Below are 19199 nucleotides of genomic sequence, written 5' to 3'. Positions count from 1 at the left end.
AAACATTTCTCCCTCCCCTGCCCTCCCTTCCTAAGCAGACTGGTCTGAAACAGGAAATTTAATTTAGTTTATTTATTTTTTCTGGTCCCTTCCAACCTGAACACTTTTGTTTGGTTCTAGAGCTCCTTACATTCTTATTTTCACCACATTAGACTCCTTAATGTCAGTAGGGATCCCCCTCCAAGGTCTCAGCTCTGCAAATCCTGTTAATTTGGGTGTATAAAACCCCAACTCGGCTTTAAAAGTCATTTCCAAGCGCTGGGGCCGTGGTTTCTGTCACTCCCAGCCCCAGGGAGTGTCAGGCTCATCCCTCTCAGCTGACCAAATGCTGAGACCTCTCTCTGTAAAACTTTCCCTACCATTTCCCCAAACCCCACCAGGTTTCCCTGGAATCCAGCTCCCGGGGCTCACTGGTTGCGTTCAGCCCCTGCTCTGGGTGGGCTGCCCAGTTTTGCCGGGGATTGTCCCCAAAGCGGGCACGGGCAGTGCCACTGGCTCCAGGATTTTCCAGCGGGGCGGGTGTTTTTTTGGGAAGGAAAGGTCAGGTCTGCTGTTCCCATCCATGCGGATCATCGGCACGCCGGGAATATTTTGGGTGTGAACCAGCAGAGGTCACTCGGCCCCAGTAAATCCAGTGCTGCTGGACCAGTAAGAGCGGGAGCGCTGCTGGGGGACAGCGGGGCACGGACCCGGGGAGGGGACACCGCCCGGGCCACCCCCAAACTCCTGTCCCCTGGGACAACCACAGGGATCCCGTCCCACCACAGCCCACCCTGACCCCGGACTTCAGCTGTGAAACCTCCTTGACAATTCCCAGCTTCTCCCTTGGAACCATTTTTTCCCGAACATTTTTTTGCTTAAGGAGCAGCTCTTCGCAAGGAATTTTTAAACGGAATTGCCATGCTTTAATTTATTATTTTATTTTTGTGAAATACACCAAAAAACAGGATTTTTTGGGTGAAAAAAGAGACTTTTTTTTTTTTTTTTTTTTTTTTTAATGAAAGCCAAAATGTCAGCGTGCAGCAATCCAAGGGTGGCACCCCCAGCTCTGGTGGTCCCAGTGGGACACAGCGGTTCCCTGGACACCCCAGCTCCGCTCCCTCCGTCCCCAAAGTGGGTGATGGCCTTTCCCAACATCTCCACAGGCTGGGCCCTGTTTCAGGCTGTTCGCAGCTCTTGGTAGCAGCCAGGATTTCTCCTGAACTCCATATGGGTGGGAAGGTGGAGGGGGAGCCGTGTCGTCCCCCGGGAATGGCCGAGGGCAGCAATGGGAACTGCGACTGACTGACCCTGACTGATCCAAGGATCCCTTTTCATGATTCCCCTCTGCTCCACAGCTCCCGGACAGCCCAGCTGTGCTGCTGAGGGACACAGCCCTGGGCTTGCCCAGGCAGCAGGGAATGGGCACCTGGTGAGATTGGCAGGGGAAGCAGAAAGAAACGAGGATGAGATTTGCACATTTCACATCCAGTGATCCCTGTCTGCACCCAGAGCAGAGATTCAAAGAATCCTGGAATATCCTGAGCTGGAAGGGACCCTCAGGGATCATCAGTGCAGCCCCTGGCCCTGCCCAGACACCCCAACAACCCCAGCCTGGGCATCCCTGAGAGCGCTGTCCAAACGCTCCTGCAGCTCTGGCAGCCTCGGGGCCGGGCCCATTCCCTGGGGAGCCTGGGCAGTGCCCAGCAGCCTCGGGGGGAAGAACCTTTCCCTGAGCTCCATGCCCAGCCCTGACCCAGCTCCAGCCGTTCCCTGGGCTCCTGTCCCTGGCGTTGCATCCTTGTTAAATCCAGGACATACAGGTACATCCATGTATAATGCCCTGCTATATCAGGGGTATTTGTTCCTTCCTGGGGCTGGGAACTGTTTGAAAATGAATCCCAAATGCTCCTCGGCTGTCCCTGATTCCTTCCCACAGATGCACCATCCCTGCAGACCTGTCCCAAATCTCCTGCCTCAAAATGTGTCCCCGGTACTGCCAGGTGCTGTCCCTGTCCCTCAGCTCAGGGGTGCTTAAACAGAATTCCCAGATGAAGGACTTTCCCAGACCTCTGCTCTTCCTTGGAGTGCCCAGGCTGGAGCATGCAGAGGGGCTGGGAAGTGATTCCAAGGACTCCAAACCAAACACACACCCACAGGGCACAAATCCAGCCTCCTCCTGGCTCCCTTTGTTGTGTTCCTGGCATTAAGTGAAGCAAGAACATCTCCCAGAGTCTGAAATCTCCCCTTATGTCCCAATCCTGCACAGGATGGATGGGATACTGGGAAGGAATTGTTCCCTGGGAGGGTGGGCAGGCCCTGGCACAGGGTGCCCAGAGCAGCTGGGGCTGCCCCTGGATCCCTGGCAGTGCCCAAGGCCAGGCTGGACATTGGGGCTTGGAGCAGCCTGGGACAGTGGAAGGGGTCCCTGCCCATGGCAGGGGTGGCACTGGATGGGCTTTAAAGTCTCCTCCAACCCAAACCATTGTGGGATTCTGGTACAGTTGGGTCCTGAAAGAAGAAATTAAAGATTTTCCCATCACTTCGAGGGATTTGCTTCCACTCTCACCCTTTGCTAAAATTTAAAATCACTATTTCCAACATTATATATTTTTTTTTACCTTGTAAAACAGACTTTATTTTTCTTCCCATAAATTTTGTGCAATATACATCTATGTACCTACAGAACACACCTCAGGAAAAAGGTTGTCATCCATACATTATATTACTTTTTATTTAATGTTATGAAAAATTCCAACAACAGTTTTGTCCTTAAATAAACATTTCTCCCTCCCCTGCCCTCCCTTCCTAAGCTGACTGGTCTGAAAGAGGAAATTTTATTTAGTTATTTTCTTTTCTTTAAAAAAATAGAAATTACAATCTTACAAGACAGAACATTCAATGAGAACAGAAGCATTTTCCTAAATCTAAAAAGTAAAACATTTCCATAAAACCTGTTGGTATCTACAGGTAGGTGTATGTGGAGGGGTGGTAAATGGAAATAAAAGGTTTTCCATTTCTTCCTTTCATTCATAGAGATAAAAAATAACATTAAGCCGACTGAAACTTTATATATTTTTCTCTTTTGCACCAACATTCACAAGAATATATATTATATATATTTTTGATCCATCTTTATACACAGTGTGAGGGTTCTGTGGGTGGAAATGGACACTCAGCTAAACTGCCAGAGCAGACAAACAAACACTAAATCAATCTTGGTCTGGAAAAGAGCCATCGCTGGCGGCCGAGGCTGCCCAGGGCTGCTGGAAAGGAACATCCCACGTCGGGATGGGAACGCCTCCGAGCACGGAGCACCGGAGCCAGCGGGGCTCAGGGCTCCTGGGCACCCTCCCCACTGGCCACAGAGCGGAATTCTCCCTTTTTCAGGCATCTCTGCCCAGGCTTTGTCGTTCGCCCTTTCCCTGCGAGCTCGGGGCTCTGGGTGGCCCAGCGGGGTGTGAGGGACCTTGGCACAGCCCTGGCGAGCCCACAGCAGGGCTGCCATCCCTTGCCATCCCTTTCCATGCGCGGCGCCCGTCCCAGGCCAGGAATCACGGAATTGACACTGAATCACTTTATCCCCTCCCCAGAAATCATCGAATCAAGTCGGTTCCTTTAAAGAGAACTGAAAAGTGCAGGTTCCCGCGGTTTGGCAGGTCGAGTCACACGCATTTAATACTTCCAGTCTTCCCTAGGTTCCCACGGGGGGCTCTTATTGCTCAGAATAATCCCAAATCTCGCCCCACGGGATGGACGCTGTGTCGTGAGCCAGAGAAACGCGGCCGGCGGCGAGGGCTCCGCCTGTTCCCGAGTTAAGGTGCTTTCCTGGGTTCTTTGCCGGATGAAATGAAGTCGGTGGCGTTGTTGGCTGACGAATACTGAGGGTGAAAAGAAGGGTGTGTGCTTTTTTTTTTTTCCTCTTTGTCCCCAAACGTTTCAAAACACCCGCAGGCTGCTCCCTCCAAGCACGGCGGCGCTGTGAAGAAGCACAGTCAGGTTCTGGGGGTGCTTTTCCCGGGAAGTGAACGGTGCTGTCGGAAGTGATGCTTCCAAAAAAAAAAAAGGCACAACCCTCAGGACGTAAAAGGCAGTTCTGACTTCTCACTTCTGTCCAAGCTTTGCAGAGGGCAGGAGAGGAGCCGGGCACATCCCCACCCCGTGGACGCTGCGCTGGACAGCGACGCATTGGCACTGGACGTCGCGGGGGGCCGTGGGAGGGCCGGCAGCCTTTTCCCAGAGACCTGGCTCCAGTGGAGAGGGAGCCAAGGCTGGCGGGCTCCAGTGTGCTCCCAGAAGCAGTTCGGATGTGGTCAGCAAACCCAGGGAGCTCAGGGCTGCGCGAGGCGGGCGGCAGCTGCTGGGAAGGAGCGCGGTCCCAAATTTCCCTCTGCCTTCGAGCGGAGCAGAAATCCCATCAGCTTCCTGGGGAGTCTTCCCTCGTCAAGGTTGGTCCATGGTCTTCCCTAGGAGGTCTTTTAATAAAAGCAGGAATGTCCCTCAGGTCACTAAGAAAGCTGCTCGTTTGGTTGAAAGGGTGCAGTTGTGGAACTGAAGGTTTTTGGCTCACGCTCGGGGATGATCCGAGCTGCCGCAGGATGGGATTGGGTGCACGAGGAATCAGCACGAAGCAGGAAAGGGGCTTGGGATTTTAGCCCTTTGTCAGCAGAAACTGGGGCTGCCTCGGAGCAGATTTTTCCCTTGTAGTTTTTGGCATTTGCTACAGCAGGAACAGGAACTGGGACGGGAAAATCCATCTGCAGAGCCACGGAGTCTCTCAAGCATCCCCTGCTGCTGTGGCCTATAACAGCATCACCCCACAAATCCTTCCCTTCACCCCCTTTTGAGCCTCCCAAAAGGAGCAGCAGGCCCCAAACACACCACGTTCCTTCCAACCACCCCTATTCCTTGGCAGGAAGGAATAAGGACCTTTCACTTCCCCTTGACTCCAGGAGGAAGTTTCTCCCCCTAAAAAGCTCCTAAATCCTGCTAACTCGAGAACAACCCCCAAAATAACAGTTCTAAGGAGCTCACTGAGGGGAAAGCCTGAGTCCAACTCAAGCAACAGCAGGCAGCCACATCTGTGCTCCCACGTGTGGTGTGGGAAGGAGGAACCTGGGAATGGGACCAGCTGTGGTCTGGGTGGAGGAAGGGTCACAAACCCTCCTCTGGGTGCTGAACTGTGGGGTGGCTTTAATGGGATTGATAAGAGAACTACACACACAGCAGTACCCAGAGAGCCACGGCTGCTGCGGCCACCGCGGGATGGGGGCAGCCCTGGAGCCCCTCCAGTGGCCACGGATGGCCAGGATTTGATCTCTGGCTGAAGTCACACGGGCTTGGAAAAGCTTCTGGGATGCAGAAAGGTGGCACGAGGCAGGTGAACTGCTGAATGGACTCTGCAAAGTCAGGTGGTCGCCCAGCTGGACGAGGAGTTGGTTGGGAATTTGGGAAAATGCTGTGATGGAGGGCATGGAGACCCTGCAAAACTTTTCCCCTGCTGCACTGGGAATCCTTTCCTTCAAATCAGCCTCCTCCACAGGAAAATCCTGTGCTGAATCCCCCGCTGGCCACAGCCAGACCTTTCTTGGCCAAGCTCCCGTGGGCCCGCTGCACCCGTGGGACATGAAATAAAGCAAAGGCTCTGTCTTTTCCCTCTCCTCAGCTCCAGCCCCAACCCCACCCAGCTGAGTCAGCATTGCCCCTTCTTTATCCCATGCCTGGTGTTTGGGTAAAAAAAAAAACAAACCAAACAATAAAATAAAAATAATAATTAAAAAATAAAGAAATAAAAATCAGAGGTGGAGAGTGCAGCCAGGACAGCGGGGAGGGCGCTCCCTCCTCCCGTGTCACCGGGAGCAGCCGGTCCCTCACCACTGCCGGGAGCATCTCCTCTCCCGAGCAGAGATTTCACATTCATTTCACTGGTATGGCAAAGTCCATTTGCTTTTTCCTTCAAGGTGCTTTACATTCAAGAGCTATTGCAATCCACAGCGAGGAGACGGGGCCGGGGAGGCACCGCAGCCCCCCCGGGGTTCTCTTGAGTTTGATTATTTGATTTAAATAAATTGCCCCAAACCTCTGAAGTGCAGTTCGTCTCCAAGTTTTGGGGAACTCGAAGGGGGCCGCTGGCTCCCGGCCTTAGCTCTCCCGGGGGTCGCTGTACTGAAGCTCCGAGTTGAAAACCTCCTTATAGAGGGGGGGGAAGTTCATGGCAGTCTCCGGGTGCAGGAGACGGAAAAATTCCAGCTTGTCCAAGTGCAGGTTGCAAATGGTCTTCATCAAGGGCAGCTTGGAAACCATCTGCAGGGAGAGAAGGAACTGGTGACCGCTGGGATCCTGGGTGTAGTGGCCCTGCTGCCACCGCTCCCCCTCCCTTGGGAACAAGCAGGGGGGTTTGGGGACCACTGGGTTCCCAATGAGTGTCCCTTGCACTGCTGTTCCCCCTTCCCTGGGCACCGCGGGTGGCTTTGGGGATCACTGGCTTTGCCTGGCACTGGGGCACCAGCAAATTCCCCACCTTTGGACAGCCCGGCAGCAACCTGGCCTCACCCCCAAACCCACGTCGTTCCACAGGGGGGGCTCCTCCCCACCACAGCTCCAAGGCATTCCCAAAACGGCTCATTTTGCCTAAAAATCCCCACTCCCCGATGCACTGCCAGGCTCAGCAGCACGGTGCTGCCTCTGCCTGCACCACAACGGAGATTCATGGCCCTTGGAAGGAGAAATTCTTCTCCTCTGACAGGTTTGAGGTCTCACTCCCCAAAATGTCTGTGTGTGGCTCAGGAGTTCCAGCACAGCCACGTCCCCCAGCTCAGACACCTCCTGGCACCCTTGGCTGTGTTTCCTGTGCCACTACCTTCGAGAGCTTGTCCTCAGCGGAGTGTTTCTTCTGGATCTCGTGCTGCAGGGCCACGTAGATCTTGTCCTGGAGCTTTTGCACCTTCTTGGACTCGGTCAGCCACGGGCGGTCTGCGAGAGGCAAAAGACAGAGTCACCACAGGGTCAGAGTCACCCCAGGGTCTCCCCCAGGCACAGGGAAGTGGCCCCTGGCTCTTTTAAGCCTTCCTGGTCTCCAGGATGGTTTTGGGGACGCTTGGCTCCTCTCTACACTCCCTGCTGTGTGTGACACAGTTCCTCCTCCCACTGAGGAGATTTGACAGATGCATTTTGTGCATCTTTAGATGCATTTTTCCCCCAAGTTCTTCTCCCAGGAATAACAGAAATCATCCACCAAGGAAGCAGCGTTGAAGTTTACGGGGTCAGCTCTCCCCACAGGACACCCCCGGATGTGGGGCTCTCCCCACGGCCCCCCAGTACCTGGGGAGAGCAGGACGGCAGCGGTAAAGAGGGCGAGCTCCTCGTCCGACAGCTGCAGGCGGCACAGGGTCCTCCCCAGCTCGAAGATGGCACCGATGAGGTCGTCACAGCCTGAGCAGGGGACAGCAGGGACATCACTGTCACTGCTCTGCCCAGCCATCAGCAGAGCCCAGCAGCACCCAGAGCTTGGAAAGGTTTTGGGAGACGAAATGGGTGAAGGAGGGTCCTGGGTGCTCACCTGGCTGCAAATTCCAGCCTTGCCTGGGCTGCAGGGGGAGAGGAGAGGGACAGACGCAGGGAGGAGAGGGAGAGGGAAAACAGAGGAGAGGGAGGGGGGGAGGAAGAGGAGAAAGAGAGAAGGAGAGGAAGAGAGGAGGAGAGAGGAAGGAGAGAGGAAGGAGAGAGGAAGGAGAGAGGAAGGAGAGAGGAAGGAGAGAGGAAGGAGAGCAGGAGAGGAGAGCCCCGAGGGAGGGGCAGCGAGGCAGCTCTTACCGAGAGATTTGAACATCTGCATCCCACCGAACTTGCCCTCGAAGAGAATGGTGTTGTTCAAGGGGTTGAACGCGCGGACCATGCGGATCAGGAGCACCTCGAGGCAACCTGATGTAGGCAGAGAGAGCGCAGACGAGGGCAGGGCAGGGCAGGGTGGGGCGGGCAAGGTCGGGGGGTTTCCATCACCCCAGGACCAAATGTAAGAAAGAGGAAAGCCCCCAGTGCACGTTTGAGGTCCAAATTGTTCATTCCCAAGAGCAGAATGCGTATTTCAACAAATCCAGTTTGGGTTTTGGGATTGGTTGGGTTTTTTTAGGTGTCCAATTGTGACCACAATATTTCACCATAGGGAAATATTATCCAGTCATTCGCAGCCAGGCACAGAGAGACCGAGGTTGTGGTGGAGCACCGAGAGAGAGGAAAGGGTGAAAACAAAATAAATAAAAAGAAAATGGAAGGAAGAAATGAAAGAATGAGTTAAACTCCAGCGCATCAGGCACGGCCAGCTCTGGCTTTGGGGTACAGCACCCCGCTGGGACACTGGCACATGTCCCCAGTGCTGGGTGCTAATCTCAGCTCCCCAGCTCTGACAGATTAGAAACTACGAGGTTTTTCCACTGTTTTGGGGATTTTGCACATTCAGCTCCCCGGCCTGGGCACAGCATCGCCAGCTTGGGCAGATGGAAGGGTGGGGAACGTGGGTGCGCGCTGCCATCATCCTCCTCTTCCCAGTCTCTTGCTGGGAGAAGAGGCCAATCCTTTTCTCTCAATCCTTCCTGCTACCGTTTGAGTTTGGCACCCCTTCTCCCAGGGGAAAACCTTCTGTTCCCATTTCCATCCCAGTTTCTGGGTGACATTTGGATGAGGGCGGCTGTGGAGAAAAGCCTCTGCCCAAGGCAGCCACTCCCCACGTGCCCCCCTTCACCATCGCCCTTAAACGCGACCTTCAGCTCCTTCCAGCCCAGCACCTGCTCCCCCAGCACTGGGAGAACTGGGGCAGCGAGGGAGGGGACCCCCGAAAGGAAAGCACCAGCCAAGAGAAAAGATTTGCCTCTGGCCCTGCAGCTGCCACTCAGGAGAGGTGTTGGGGACGCGAGGGGGACAGTGGGGACGTGAAGGGGGGCGGCAGGGACGCGAGGGGGTGGTGGGGTCCCCCCCTCTTACCGGCTTTCAGGAGGATGATCTGGTCATTCTGGCAGAGCTCCATGAAGCCGTCGATGCGCTTGGCGAACTCCACCACGTACTGGATGGCGTTGGAAATCTGCAGCGAGCACTGCTGCCACATGGCCTCGCAGCTCTGCGGCACGGGGGACACTCTCAGGGTGTGCTGGCACCCCGGCACCCCGGCTCTGTGACCCCATGGGGCAGGGACGAGACCCCAGTGCTGTGCCATCCATGGGGGATGGTGGCATTAGGACATCTGGGATGTGAGCTGCCACCCCAAACTCCCCATCTGGGCAGCTCCCAAAGCACTGACAGACTCTCCTCACCCTCCTCACCTTCACCCTCAGCTCGGCATAGCCCCAGGGGACACTGGCTGTGGCAGGGGCTGTGACAGTGGCACTCACCTTGCTCTGCAGGGCACGGACCTCCTCGGGCGAGTAGAGGCTCCACGCCAGGCGCTTGAGCTCCTCCGTTGTGTACTGGCACGTCTCCAGGTGTGACTTCACCACGTTCTGGGCCACCCGGTCTGCAAGGTGGGGACAGCGGGAGGTGAGACCTGGGGACCCCAACCCCATCCTCTCTTGTGGGGCGGCTGGGGCTGAGGGCTGAGGGGTAGAGGGGCTCTCACATGGTGTCACCGGGGTGTGAGGACAGATTGGGCAGCAGGGGCTGAGCCTAAAGCAAGCGAGGGATGTGCCACATGACCTTGGGTGTGCTGAGCTCCATCAGGGAGCCCTGGGGCTGCTCTGAAAGCTGAGGCTGGACTCACTATCGTAGAATCCCAGAATGGTTTGGGTTGGAAGCTTAAATCCCATCCACTTACTCATCTTAAACCTCGTTCCAACCCTCTGCCGTGAGCAGGGACACCTTTCCCTAGACCAGGTGAGTGTACCCAGAGCTGGGTGTGTCCTGCAAGGTGCTGGGGTGGCCCCAAGCACCACCCTCGGGGCCCTGCACCGCACTGGCGCTCACCGATCTCTAGGACAGAGATGTCGGGGGGCAGCTGGGCACCTTCCAGCGCCCCGTGTGCCAACAGCGCCGGCTCCAGCATCAGCTCGTAGATGGACTCCTGCTTGATGAGCGTGGCATCAGCCACGTCCAGGCTGGACTGGTCAGGCGAGGGCTGCGCCGAGGCCAGCAGGTCCAGGTTGTAGTAGGTGCTGCTGCCATCGGGGGTCAGGGGGAAGTCGAAGAGGAGCCCGTCTGACAGCGTGGAGATGTCGTCCAGGTCCGAGAGGCCGCTGCTGACGCTCGTGGTGTAGACGCGGCTCAGGGGCTCGGGCTCATCCTTGGTGCCGCCGCTCTGCTCCTGGCTCTGCTGGTGCTTCTGCACCTCGGCGTAGAGGCTGTCCCGCTGCTTCTTGGACATGCGGCCGAACTTCACCGCTGCCCCAGGGGGAGACAGCGGCCGTGTCAGGGCAGCTTCACCCCCCAGAGCAAAGCCACGTCTGCCCACTACCCTGGGAAACGTCCTGGCTCCCCGGGGAGGGCCTGGTTTGGGGGTCTGTGAGCCCCGAGTGGGGCTGGGACCCCACTGGCTGCACCCCCCCGCCCCAGACCAACCCTGGGTCAAACCAAACAGAACCAGTTTAGATTTTCCCGTGGAAAACACAAAAGCATTTCTTGCTTCCCAAACTCTCCTTGCACCGGGCTGGCCCTGCGGGGAAAGCAGCTTCACCCTGAGAGCCTGACTCGCTCCGAGGAGGAGCAGGTGGCCCCTGGGGACCCCGGGGCACCTCGGGTGCACGACTCACCGTCGCGGGACATGCCCAGTGCCAGGCATTTCTGCAGGCGGCAGTGCTGGCAGCGGTTGCGGTTGGTGCGGTCGATCAGGCAGTTCCTCTGCCGGGAGCAGGAGTAGCTGGCGTTGTTCTGCTGGCTCCTCCGAAAGAAACCCTGCCCGGGATGGGACGGGAGGAGTTGGGAAAGTGCCCGGCTGGAAGCCAGACCCCGTGCCCACCCCGCTGCCGGCACCCGGCTCCCGGCGTCCCCGGGCTCACCTTGCAGCCTTCACAGGTGATGACACCGTAGTGGATCCCTGAGGATTTGTCTCCGCAGATCTTGCACGGGATCACCTCGATTTGGGCTGCGGGGGATGGGGAAAGGGGGGAAAGCACGGTGGTTAATAATGGTCACTGCTGAACGGGAGGAGGGAGGTGGCCTCCCGTCCATGACAGCCGCGGGCTGGCTCAGCACCTGGGGAAACTGAGGCACGAGAGCTGCACCCACCGGCAGCACAGCCCTTCCCACAGAATCCATAAGGATTCTTGCACCTCTGAGAGGTCCCTAAAAAGCTCAGACAGGGCGTGGGGTACCCCCATCCCGTCCAGCAGTGAGGGACAGGGTAAGAAAGCCCTTGGATCCAGGAGACCACGGGATATTTCTTCCCCAGCCTGCCCCGGACCCTGTTTTGGAATCATTCCCCTTGTTTTTCAGCTGATGTGTGCCCCGGACAGGGACAGCCTTGGCACAGGGACCGTTCCCATCCCTGCAGCAGCACATGCTCTGCCGCTGGAGGTCTGACCCAAGCAGAGGGTCTGGGCCCCCCCATCCCCCCAGCAGCTCCTGTGAAACCCAGGACCGATATAGCCATCCCCAGCTCAAGGTCCCAGCCCCCTTCCCCCCACAAATCCGCTTCCCTCCCCGCTTCTGCTTCGCTGGCACTGAGCTGCTAATAGGCTTCGTCCTCCTCATTTTCCAGCTGCCCCAAATCTGGGCTGGCTCTGCCCTCCCCACCCGTGCGGGGGGGACGCACGGCACTCCCGGGACTCGTACGTGCCTCCCGGCATCTCTGCACCCTCTAATCCCCGCTCCAGCCCCCACACCCCCATCCGGGCTCAGCCTGGCGTTGCTCTCGAGGGTGCTGGGCAGCCACCGCTGCACCAAAATAACCCCCCTGGCCAGATTATGGTTATTTCCAATCTCCTGGGCGTGTGCAAATCCCTGCTCGGGTAATTCCCTTCTGCCTCTCTTCTCCCCTGGGAGCCATTGGCTCTCATCGAGGGATGTGTTTTGTGGGGCCGCCTCTGTGGGTGACAATCCCAGTGCTTGGCCAGTGCCACCCGTACCCCAGCACCCGGCAGGGTCCTGGGGTCCCTTGCTGCTTGGGGGAGGCTGGCATGGGGCAGTGAAGCCTCACTGGGCAAGGAGCAGCCAAGGTGCCATTGGTCCCCCAGGGATGCCATCGGTCCCTCAGGGCTGCTCAGTTCCCCAGGGATGGAATTGGTCCCTCCCAGGGACACTATCAGTCCCTCAGGGATGCTCAATGTCCCAGGGATGGCATTGGTACCCCCAGGGATGCCATCAGTCCTCCCCCAGGAATGCATCCCTGTAGCCCCTGGGGCAGGTTTGCTTCCGGCCACACTGGGGAAGGGCTCGCTCCGAGTCCAGGTGTAAGGAGAGGGATGGATCCCTCCTACATCCTTTGACTCACTGCTTAACCCAATGCCCCATACGCACCAGGGGATTTGGGGGCTCACCCCTCCTTCCCCAGGCTGCTGAGCTGGGCTTCTCCCAGGGCTGTGTGTTGTCCCCCACCCTCCGACTCAAGGGAGTCACATCCCATCCGTGCCCCTCCCCAAATCCTCTGTCGTGGTTCTGGGCCTGGGAGAGCAGAGCTGATTTCCCCGGGCAGGGCAGGGCGGGGATGTCCAGAGCATCCTCACATCCCCCACAGCTGCACCAACACCGCAGCCGCAGGGCCACCCCTTTGGCAGGGGGACGGAGGCACCAGGAGGGCCACGTGTGGCCACCCCCAAATCATCACCCAGCTCCGATGACCCCGCAATTCCCTGGATCCTGCTGCCATCTTCCCCCACGCTGCCGGACCTCAGGGACCCCGCCCCACTCCGACACCCTGCCCCAATCGCCCGGATGGGACCGAGGTGGTGGCATCGCGGGGGGCACAGGGAGGGGGTGCCACCCCCGGCAGGAAGCGGCGTCGGCTCGTTATGCAACGTTAATTGCAGCCGCCGGCAGCGCGGGTGATGCATCGCGGCCGCCGCGCCCTCACGCCCGCGGCCGATACTCCGGTACCCGGAATTACCGGCACCGGCAAGCGCCGGGGCTGAGCACGGCCCGGTACCGCCGGCACCCACCCAGCAGAGCCCAGCGATGCCGCCCCGCAATGCCTCAAAAGCACCAACGATCCCGAAAGCTTCGTGTGATGCCGATGGCCAAATCCCGCCCCCGCGCCGGAGGGGAGCCCCCCGAGAGCCCCCCGAGCCGGAGCCAAGGGTGATGGCGATGATGCTGTCCTGGTGAAGGAGAAGCCCTGAGCACCTGCCGTGTGCCTGCAGCCTTTTGGGGCTCTAATTACCGTCCTGCTAATTACCCGGCCGTGCCCGCCGCTGGCACCTGACCCGCTCGTAAGACGCTCGCCCCAAATAACTGACGTGGAGATAGGGCCGTAACCTGGCGATGGCAATTACAGCCCAGCACGGTTAATTGCTGCTCCGATTGTAAACCCGGCTGAATCACCGAGCCGGCTCCATCCGTGTCCCCTCGTTCCGCAGCCACGAACCCCCAGAGCGGCCGGACCATCTCCCCTGCGACCCCCAAACACCCTCCTGGGGCAGATCCAGAAGGATGAGGAATGCGGGTGTGGGTGAGGTGGCCACAGCAGCTCCTGCATCCCCTAAATCTCACTGTGATCAGGGGAAACATCACAGTAGACCCCAAATCCCGGATAGTCCTCCCCCCCCCGCCTCCCCCCGTGCCTCAGTTTCCTCACCGGAGAGTTTGGCATCTCCTCCCACCACAACCGTGCCAGCATCGGCCACACTGTGAACGGGGCGGGGGGGGGCATTTAGGAGGGGGTGAACCTCTTCCCCCTCTGGGGAAGGAAGCAGGGAAACTCCACCCTGGGGCCGATGGGGCTAAAATAGGGAGCAGGATAAAAGAAACAACAAAAGGGTTAAAAAAATAAGTAATAATGATCTCCAGCCGGCAATTAAAATGTCCCGGCGGTGGTATTTGCTCTCCTCCCACTGTAAACACTTCTTGCCCAACTCCCGGCCCGCTGCCACCGGCCGGCCCTTATGTAAGTGGCCCTTGTGGCACGGTCCGGCCACGGGGCCCGGCCGTGGCGGGGCGATGGCCCCCGGTGCGGCGGCTGCGCGTGGCCCCGCGGTTGGAGCCATCCTGTCCCACTGACACACTTTCTGCCCGTGGCCACGCGCGCTTGTGTAACCACGGCCCTTAACCCTTCCGGGGCCGCGGCCGCACCGGGACCGGGCCGGGGCTCCGGGCAGCAGCCCGACCTCCCGCCACGGGGAGCGGGGATATTGGGGCATTTTGGGGTGATACCTCCCGTTTGCCACCCTGGGCTGCAGCTCCAGGTGAGGGACACAGGTCTGTCCCTGCACAGTGACTGGGTCGCCTGTCACCCCCCAGACCCCGCTGTGTGTGTCCCCTCCAGCCCAGCACCTCTCGCCCCAGACCATGCTGGAGGCTCCGGTGGTTTCGGCAGAGCCAGATCCGCCCTCCCCGGAGCAGGAACCAGCCTTGGTGCCACGCCGGCACACCCTCCTTTCCATCGCCTCCGCCCCAAGGGCGGGCATCCCTTGCACCCCAAAACAAAACAAGGTAGGCCCTGCAGGATGCAGCCACGGGGGGCTGGACCCCCCTCTGTGGTGCAGGGAGGACGGTGGCCCCATCCTCCTCCTCCTCGTCCCCCCATCCCTCCCCTCGGCCGTATGATCTCACTGCTTTGGGGAATCACCCCGAAATCCTCAGCACCCCATTGAGCCTCGGGATATGTGGTGACCCCACTGCTGCTGGAGGCTTTTTGGAGCTGCCCCCGCTCCCATCGGAGAACTGGGTGCCCCTGGCTGCGGGGTGAGGTCTCCTGGGAGGGGGATGTTTGGGGTGCACTGGCAAATCCCTGCACAATCCTCTGCACCGTCCCCCAGGGTGAGCCTGCACAGCTGTCACCCCGCAGGGGCAGAATATGGCCACCCCTTCCCTTGGTTGGGGCCACGCGAGGCCGTGGTGCCCTTGCCAGAGGTAGTGGGGTGAGCATCCCAGCTCTGAGTATTTCAGAGGTGTCTCCATGCCTCTGGGGCCATCCCTGCCCCAAATACCCCCGGCACTTCCCCAGTGCCCAGGCTCGTTACCCAGTGATCCTGCTGGGACAGCAGCTTCACGCCCCATCCATCTGCCGGCCTCGATCGATGCCGCAGGACAGGCACCTCTGGTAATTGGCAGCAGCCCTGCCAGCCCCCCTGGACACCCCAGCCCCAGCCAGGGCACCGGGATGCTCCGATGCTTTGCCTCCACCACTTCTCCCCTTCCACGGGGACTCAGCATCCCCCTGGTGCACCCGGAGCAGGGAGAGGAGGATGAGTCCAGGCTGCACAGGGACACGCAGGGACCCACAGGGACATGCAGGGACCTACGATGCCACCCCATCTTCCCATTCCTGCCGTAACCCCCGGCTCCGCTCCTGCATCCCCTGCAGCAACCTCAACCCTCAACAGCTTCCCCACAGCCCCCATCCACAGCTGTGTTTTGCTGTTGGGGTAGGAATAAATAAGGAAATAAAGGGAATTATCACCCTTTACATCTGCTGTTGGCTTTGCTATTAAACAGACTCCAGTGCTGCAGCACTCCGGGGTCTCCCAGCACCGAGATTTTTGGCCATCGCTGCCAAAAAATCCCATCCCCATGCATGCACCCCGGGGAACCCCAAACAAGCCAGGTGTTCACAGCCCCGGCTCCAGGCACAGAGACACGGGCAGCACCGGCAGCACCGAGGCCAAGTGGGCAGTAGGGAAAATTTAGATGACAAAACCACGGCCCCGTGCCGGGCTGTGATGCTGGAGGGGGGAACTGCTTTCCTAATTGATTAGCAAAGATTTCCTGGAAACTTTGGGCCAGAACAGCGCTCAGCTGCTCTCACCCTGCCCTGGGGCAACCTCTGGCCACCTTCCCTTGCAGCCACGCGGACGGAAGTTTTGCATTCTCCCCAGCCTCCAGCAAAGTGCTGTTTTTCCCTGTCCCTGTGTGCCCCCAACAGGGAAATCGTAGCGCCGGATGGGCGATGTGGCTCCCCCAGGGCCGCCCGGCTCCTGCCCGGGCCGCTCCGGTTCAGCAGCTCCGGTTCAGCAGCTCCCGTGCCACGCAGCTCCGTGCCAAGGCCAGCCCCGCCGGCGCAGGACGCAGCCCTTTGCACTTTGGCTGGTGGAGAAGGGTGGCAAAGGTGAGGCAGCGGGGAGGGGGGTGGCAGCCCAGGGTGGGGACAGAGCTGCGGTGGGAGAACCCCTCCAGCACTGCTGCTAAACCGGGGGGAATTATCTCCCTGGGGCTAAAAAAAGGCAGGAGAGCAGCTCTGCTCACCACATCCGATAAACCGTGCTGATTTAGACATTAGCAGCTCTTTAAATAGCCGCTGCGAGTTCAAAGTTAAACGTGACAGGGAGCAGGGACAGGGACGTTGGGCTGGGCACAGGGACCACCGTCCCCCCACCACTGCTCTTTCCTCTCCAGGTGCTGACTCCCCCTGGGGTTATCGGGGTGGGGGATCCCAAATCCCGTCGGGACCCCTCAGGACCCCATAAAGCCAGTGGACAGCTTTCTCCTGCAGGCTTGTTTTTTGGGAAGTGCCAGGCACGGCCATCCCTGCGCTGTGGTACCCGGGACAGGCGCAGCCGTCGTGCGGGAGGGCCGGTGGGTGCCAGCCGCCCTCGGCCGCGCCAGCGTGTGCACGCCGCCGAAACGGGCAGGGAAGCTCCTCCTCCGCCCTCTCTGATTTTTCCAATGACAGATCTAGGTCACTAGGACAAGTCGCAAAGGCTGCCGAGCCACCGCACGCTCCTCGCCACGCTGCTTGCAAAACAAGCGAGCAGGAGGGCTGGAAACCGTATAGGATTATACAAGGCAAAGCCTCTTCCCCGGCCCCGGCGCAGCCGCGGCGCAGGGAAGGACAGGAGCGAGGAGCTGCTGTGGCCCCCGGGGGAACGGGGCAGAGCGGTGGCGGTTTTGGGAAGGAAAATGGAGATTGAATCAATTTGGCGTCGCCATGCGGCATTTGGGCTTCGAGAGAGATGAGGACGCGGGACTGCGGGAAAAACGCCCGACTGAGGGGAATGGTGGGATATCAGGAGGGTTTGGCCCTAAATTAGGGTCACCACACAGCAATTCAGGGGGGCAAGGAAAAATATTTTTTAAAAAAAGGAAAAGTTCTCCCGGTTGCTAATTAAGCCGGTGCTGGCTGTGCAAGTGCTACGTAAGAGCCAGGCGTGTTCGTAATTAGACAGGCGTTAATGCTTTCCTCCGTCCTAATAAAGGTGAAAACCCAGGATGTCGTGAGGCAGGAAGGGGATGTGGGGGGCTCTCCTCGCCCTCCTCACCCACCCCGGCCCCACCGTTACACAAGAGTGCGGTGGGGGCAGAGCCGCAGCACCCGCGGTGCGGGGAGGAAACAGGATTTGAGGAGCTCGGGGATGAACGTCCTGGTACCCACACCCCAAAACGTGCCCAGGACCTGCACCCCCAAAACACACCCATGGAGGGGCACGAAGGAGTCCTGGCAGGGCGAAGGGCTCGGGGAAGGCAGGGGATGATGGAAAAATGATTTAGAGGAGGATGAAAATCGCAGCCCAGGTTGCAGCGGTGCTCCCAGCATGTTGGGAACAGAGCTGAGCCCGGCCACCGCTGCGTCACCATCACCAGGCCCCGCTGGATTGTCCCGCTGGAGCCTTCCTCCCTCCATCCTCCTCCTCCCCACCGCCTGCTTGGCAAAGCAGAGGGGTGAAAAGTAGGAATTGCCTTTGGTAACGGGTAAAACCAGGCAGGTGCTGGCACGATTCACCCCTGCCCTGGACAAGGGGCACCCAAAATTGCACCTGATTCCTCGCCCATCCCTGTAGGAGCCTCCCAAACTGCCCCCCACGCCGTGGGGAGGGGGAAAAGGGGGAAAAAACTACAATAAATCCAGCCCTGGTGGGAGCAACATATTGAAGAGGAGATTAAGGGGTTTAGTGCGGGGAAAAGCTTAAGAGTGCGTCTAAGCCGGCGTCGGAAAGCAAAGCAAAATAAACAAGAATTTTATTCCTAACGAAGGGGGAGCTGGAGGAGGCAGAGCGGCCCCGGCGGGGCTGGTGCGCCTTCCCCCCTTGTTCCCCTCCGCGGGGCTGGTGTGGGACCCCCCTGTCCCGTTCCAGCCAGGCTGATGCGGGTCCCCCGTGTCCCCAGTGGGGCTGGTGCGGGGTCCTTCCCATCCCCTCCGCGGGGCTGATACGGGTCCCCCTCGTCCCCCTCCAGCGAAGCTGATGCGGGTCCCCCCTTGTCACTGTCCAGGCCGACACCGAGTCCCCCCGGCCCCCTCCGCGGGGCTGATGCGGATCCCCCGTATCCCAGTCCGGGCTGACGTCGGGTCCTTCCCGTCCCCCTCCTCCAGGCTGGTGCGGGTCCCCCCGATCCCCACCGGGACCAAACTTCTGCCGCTGCCCCCTCAGCCCCCAGCCCCCCGAACCCACCTCGCATCGTGTCCGCCGCGGTCAGGGCGCCGGCGGGCGCATGGGGCGGCGCGGGGGTCCGGAGCGGCGCGGGGCGCGGCGGAGAGCGGCGGCACCGGAGCACCGGGCGGCACCGGGAAGCACCGGGCGGCACCGGGCGGCTCTGGCACCTGCCCCTCCGCCGCGCCGTGACCCACTTCTGCCCGAGCATGCGGCCGTTCACATGACGAGCCCGCCCCGCCCCCCCCCCCAATCGGTTTCACTCCAGCCCCACCTCCTGCCCTTCGTCCTCCTCCTCCTCCCGCTCCATCCCCATCCCCGCCGCTCCGCCGCCCGGTGCTCGGCGGCTGGCGCGGGCGCTGCCGGCGCCTCCCCGGGACCGGGGTCTGCGCGACCCCTGCTCGGCTGTGGCCGCGGGGAGCTCGGAGCTGCCCCCGGGGCTGCCCGCCCCCCGGTAGGGCCGTGCCGGTGCCCGTCCTGCCCCGGCTCGCCCAGGCACGGGGCCGGCTGCGTGTCCCGCTGAATCACCGCTCCCTTGCTTCACTCCGCTCCCGTGCAGCCCCGCTGCCCCCGCCAGGCGCTGTCCCCGGCTCGGCGCGGGGACCCCACAAGCCCCCGACAGGACAGGGCAGGGCAGGGCAGGGCGGGGCGGGGCGGGGCGGGGGGCCTCTGGCCGAAGGTGCAACACCTGGCGCTGGGGGGGTGTGGAGAGCGGGGGGACCCCCATGCGGCTGCCCCAGGTGCCCATGCCAGAGCGCAGATGCTGAGGTCTGGGGGCACATCCCA

The 19199-nt window shown here is 59.9% G+C and overlaps 1 protein-coding gene across 1 annotated transcript; it reads right to left on the bottom strand.

Moving 5' to 3' along the window:
- Positions 1-3465: 3465 nt before the first annotated feature.
- On the bottom strand, positions 3466-18517 carry LOC104696946 (nuclear receptor ROR-beta-like). The gene is made up of 10 exons (XM_039566322.1): positions 18435-18517; positions 10956-11041; positions 10710-10851; positions 9928-10341; positions 9360-9481; positions 8956-9088; positions 7792-7899; positions 7300-7410; positions 6839-6951; positions 3466-6282 (listed from the first exon to the last, which is right to left on the bottom strand). The coding sequence occupies exons 1-10, from the start codon at positions 18439-18441 to the stop codon at positions 6121-6123; spliced, it is 1398 nt and encodes a 465-aa protein (XP_039422256.1). The 5' UTR covers positions 18442-18517; the 3' UTR covers positions 3466-6120.
- Positions 18518-19199: the final 682 nt, after the last annotated feature.

The sequence above is a fragment of the Corvus cornix genome, chromosome 28 (assembly GCF_000738735.6).
Source record: "Corvus cornix cornix isolate S_Up_H32 chromosome 28, ASM73873v5, whole genome shotgun sequence".
Taxonomy (NCBI): Eukaryota; Metazoa; Chordata; class Aves; order Passeriformes; family Corvidae; genus Corvus; species Corvus cornix.
The sequence above is the reverse complement of the archived record's forward strand: the minus strand, read 5'-3'. Positions and strand labels throughout refer to the sequence as shown.

Coding starts and splice junctions, on each gene's coding strand:
- LOC104696946 (XM_039566322.1), bottom strand. Junction 7,900..8,955: donor GATCATCCTCCTGAAAGCCG/GTAAGAGGGGGG, acceptor TGCCTACATCAG/GTTGCCTCGAGGTGCTCCTG. Junction 7,411..7,791: donor GCAGATGTTCAAATCTCTCG/GTAAGAGCTGCC, acceptor TCCCCTGCTCAG/GCTGTGACGACCTCATCGGT.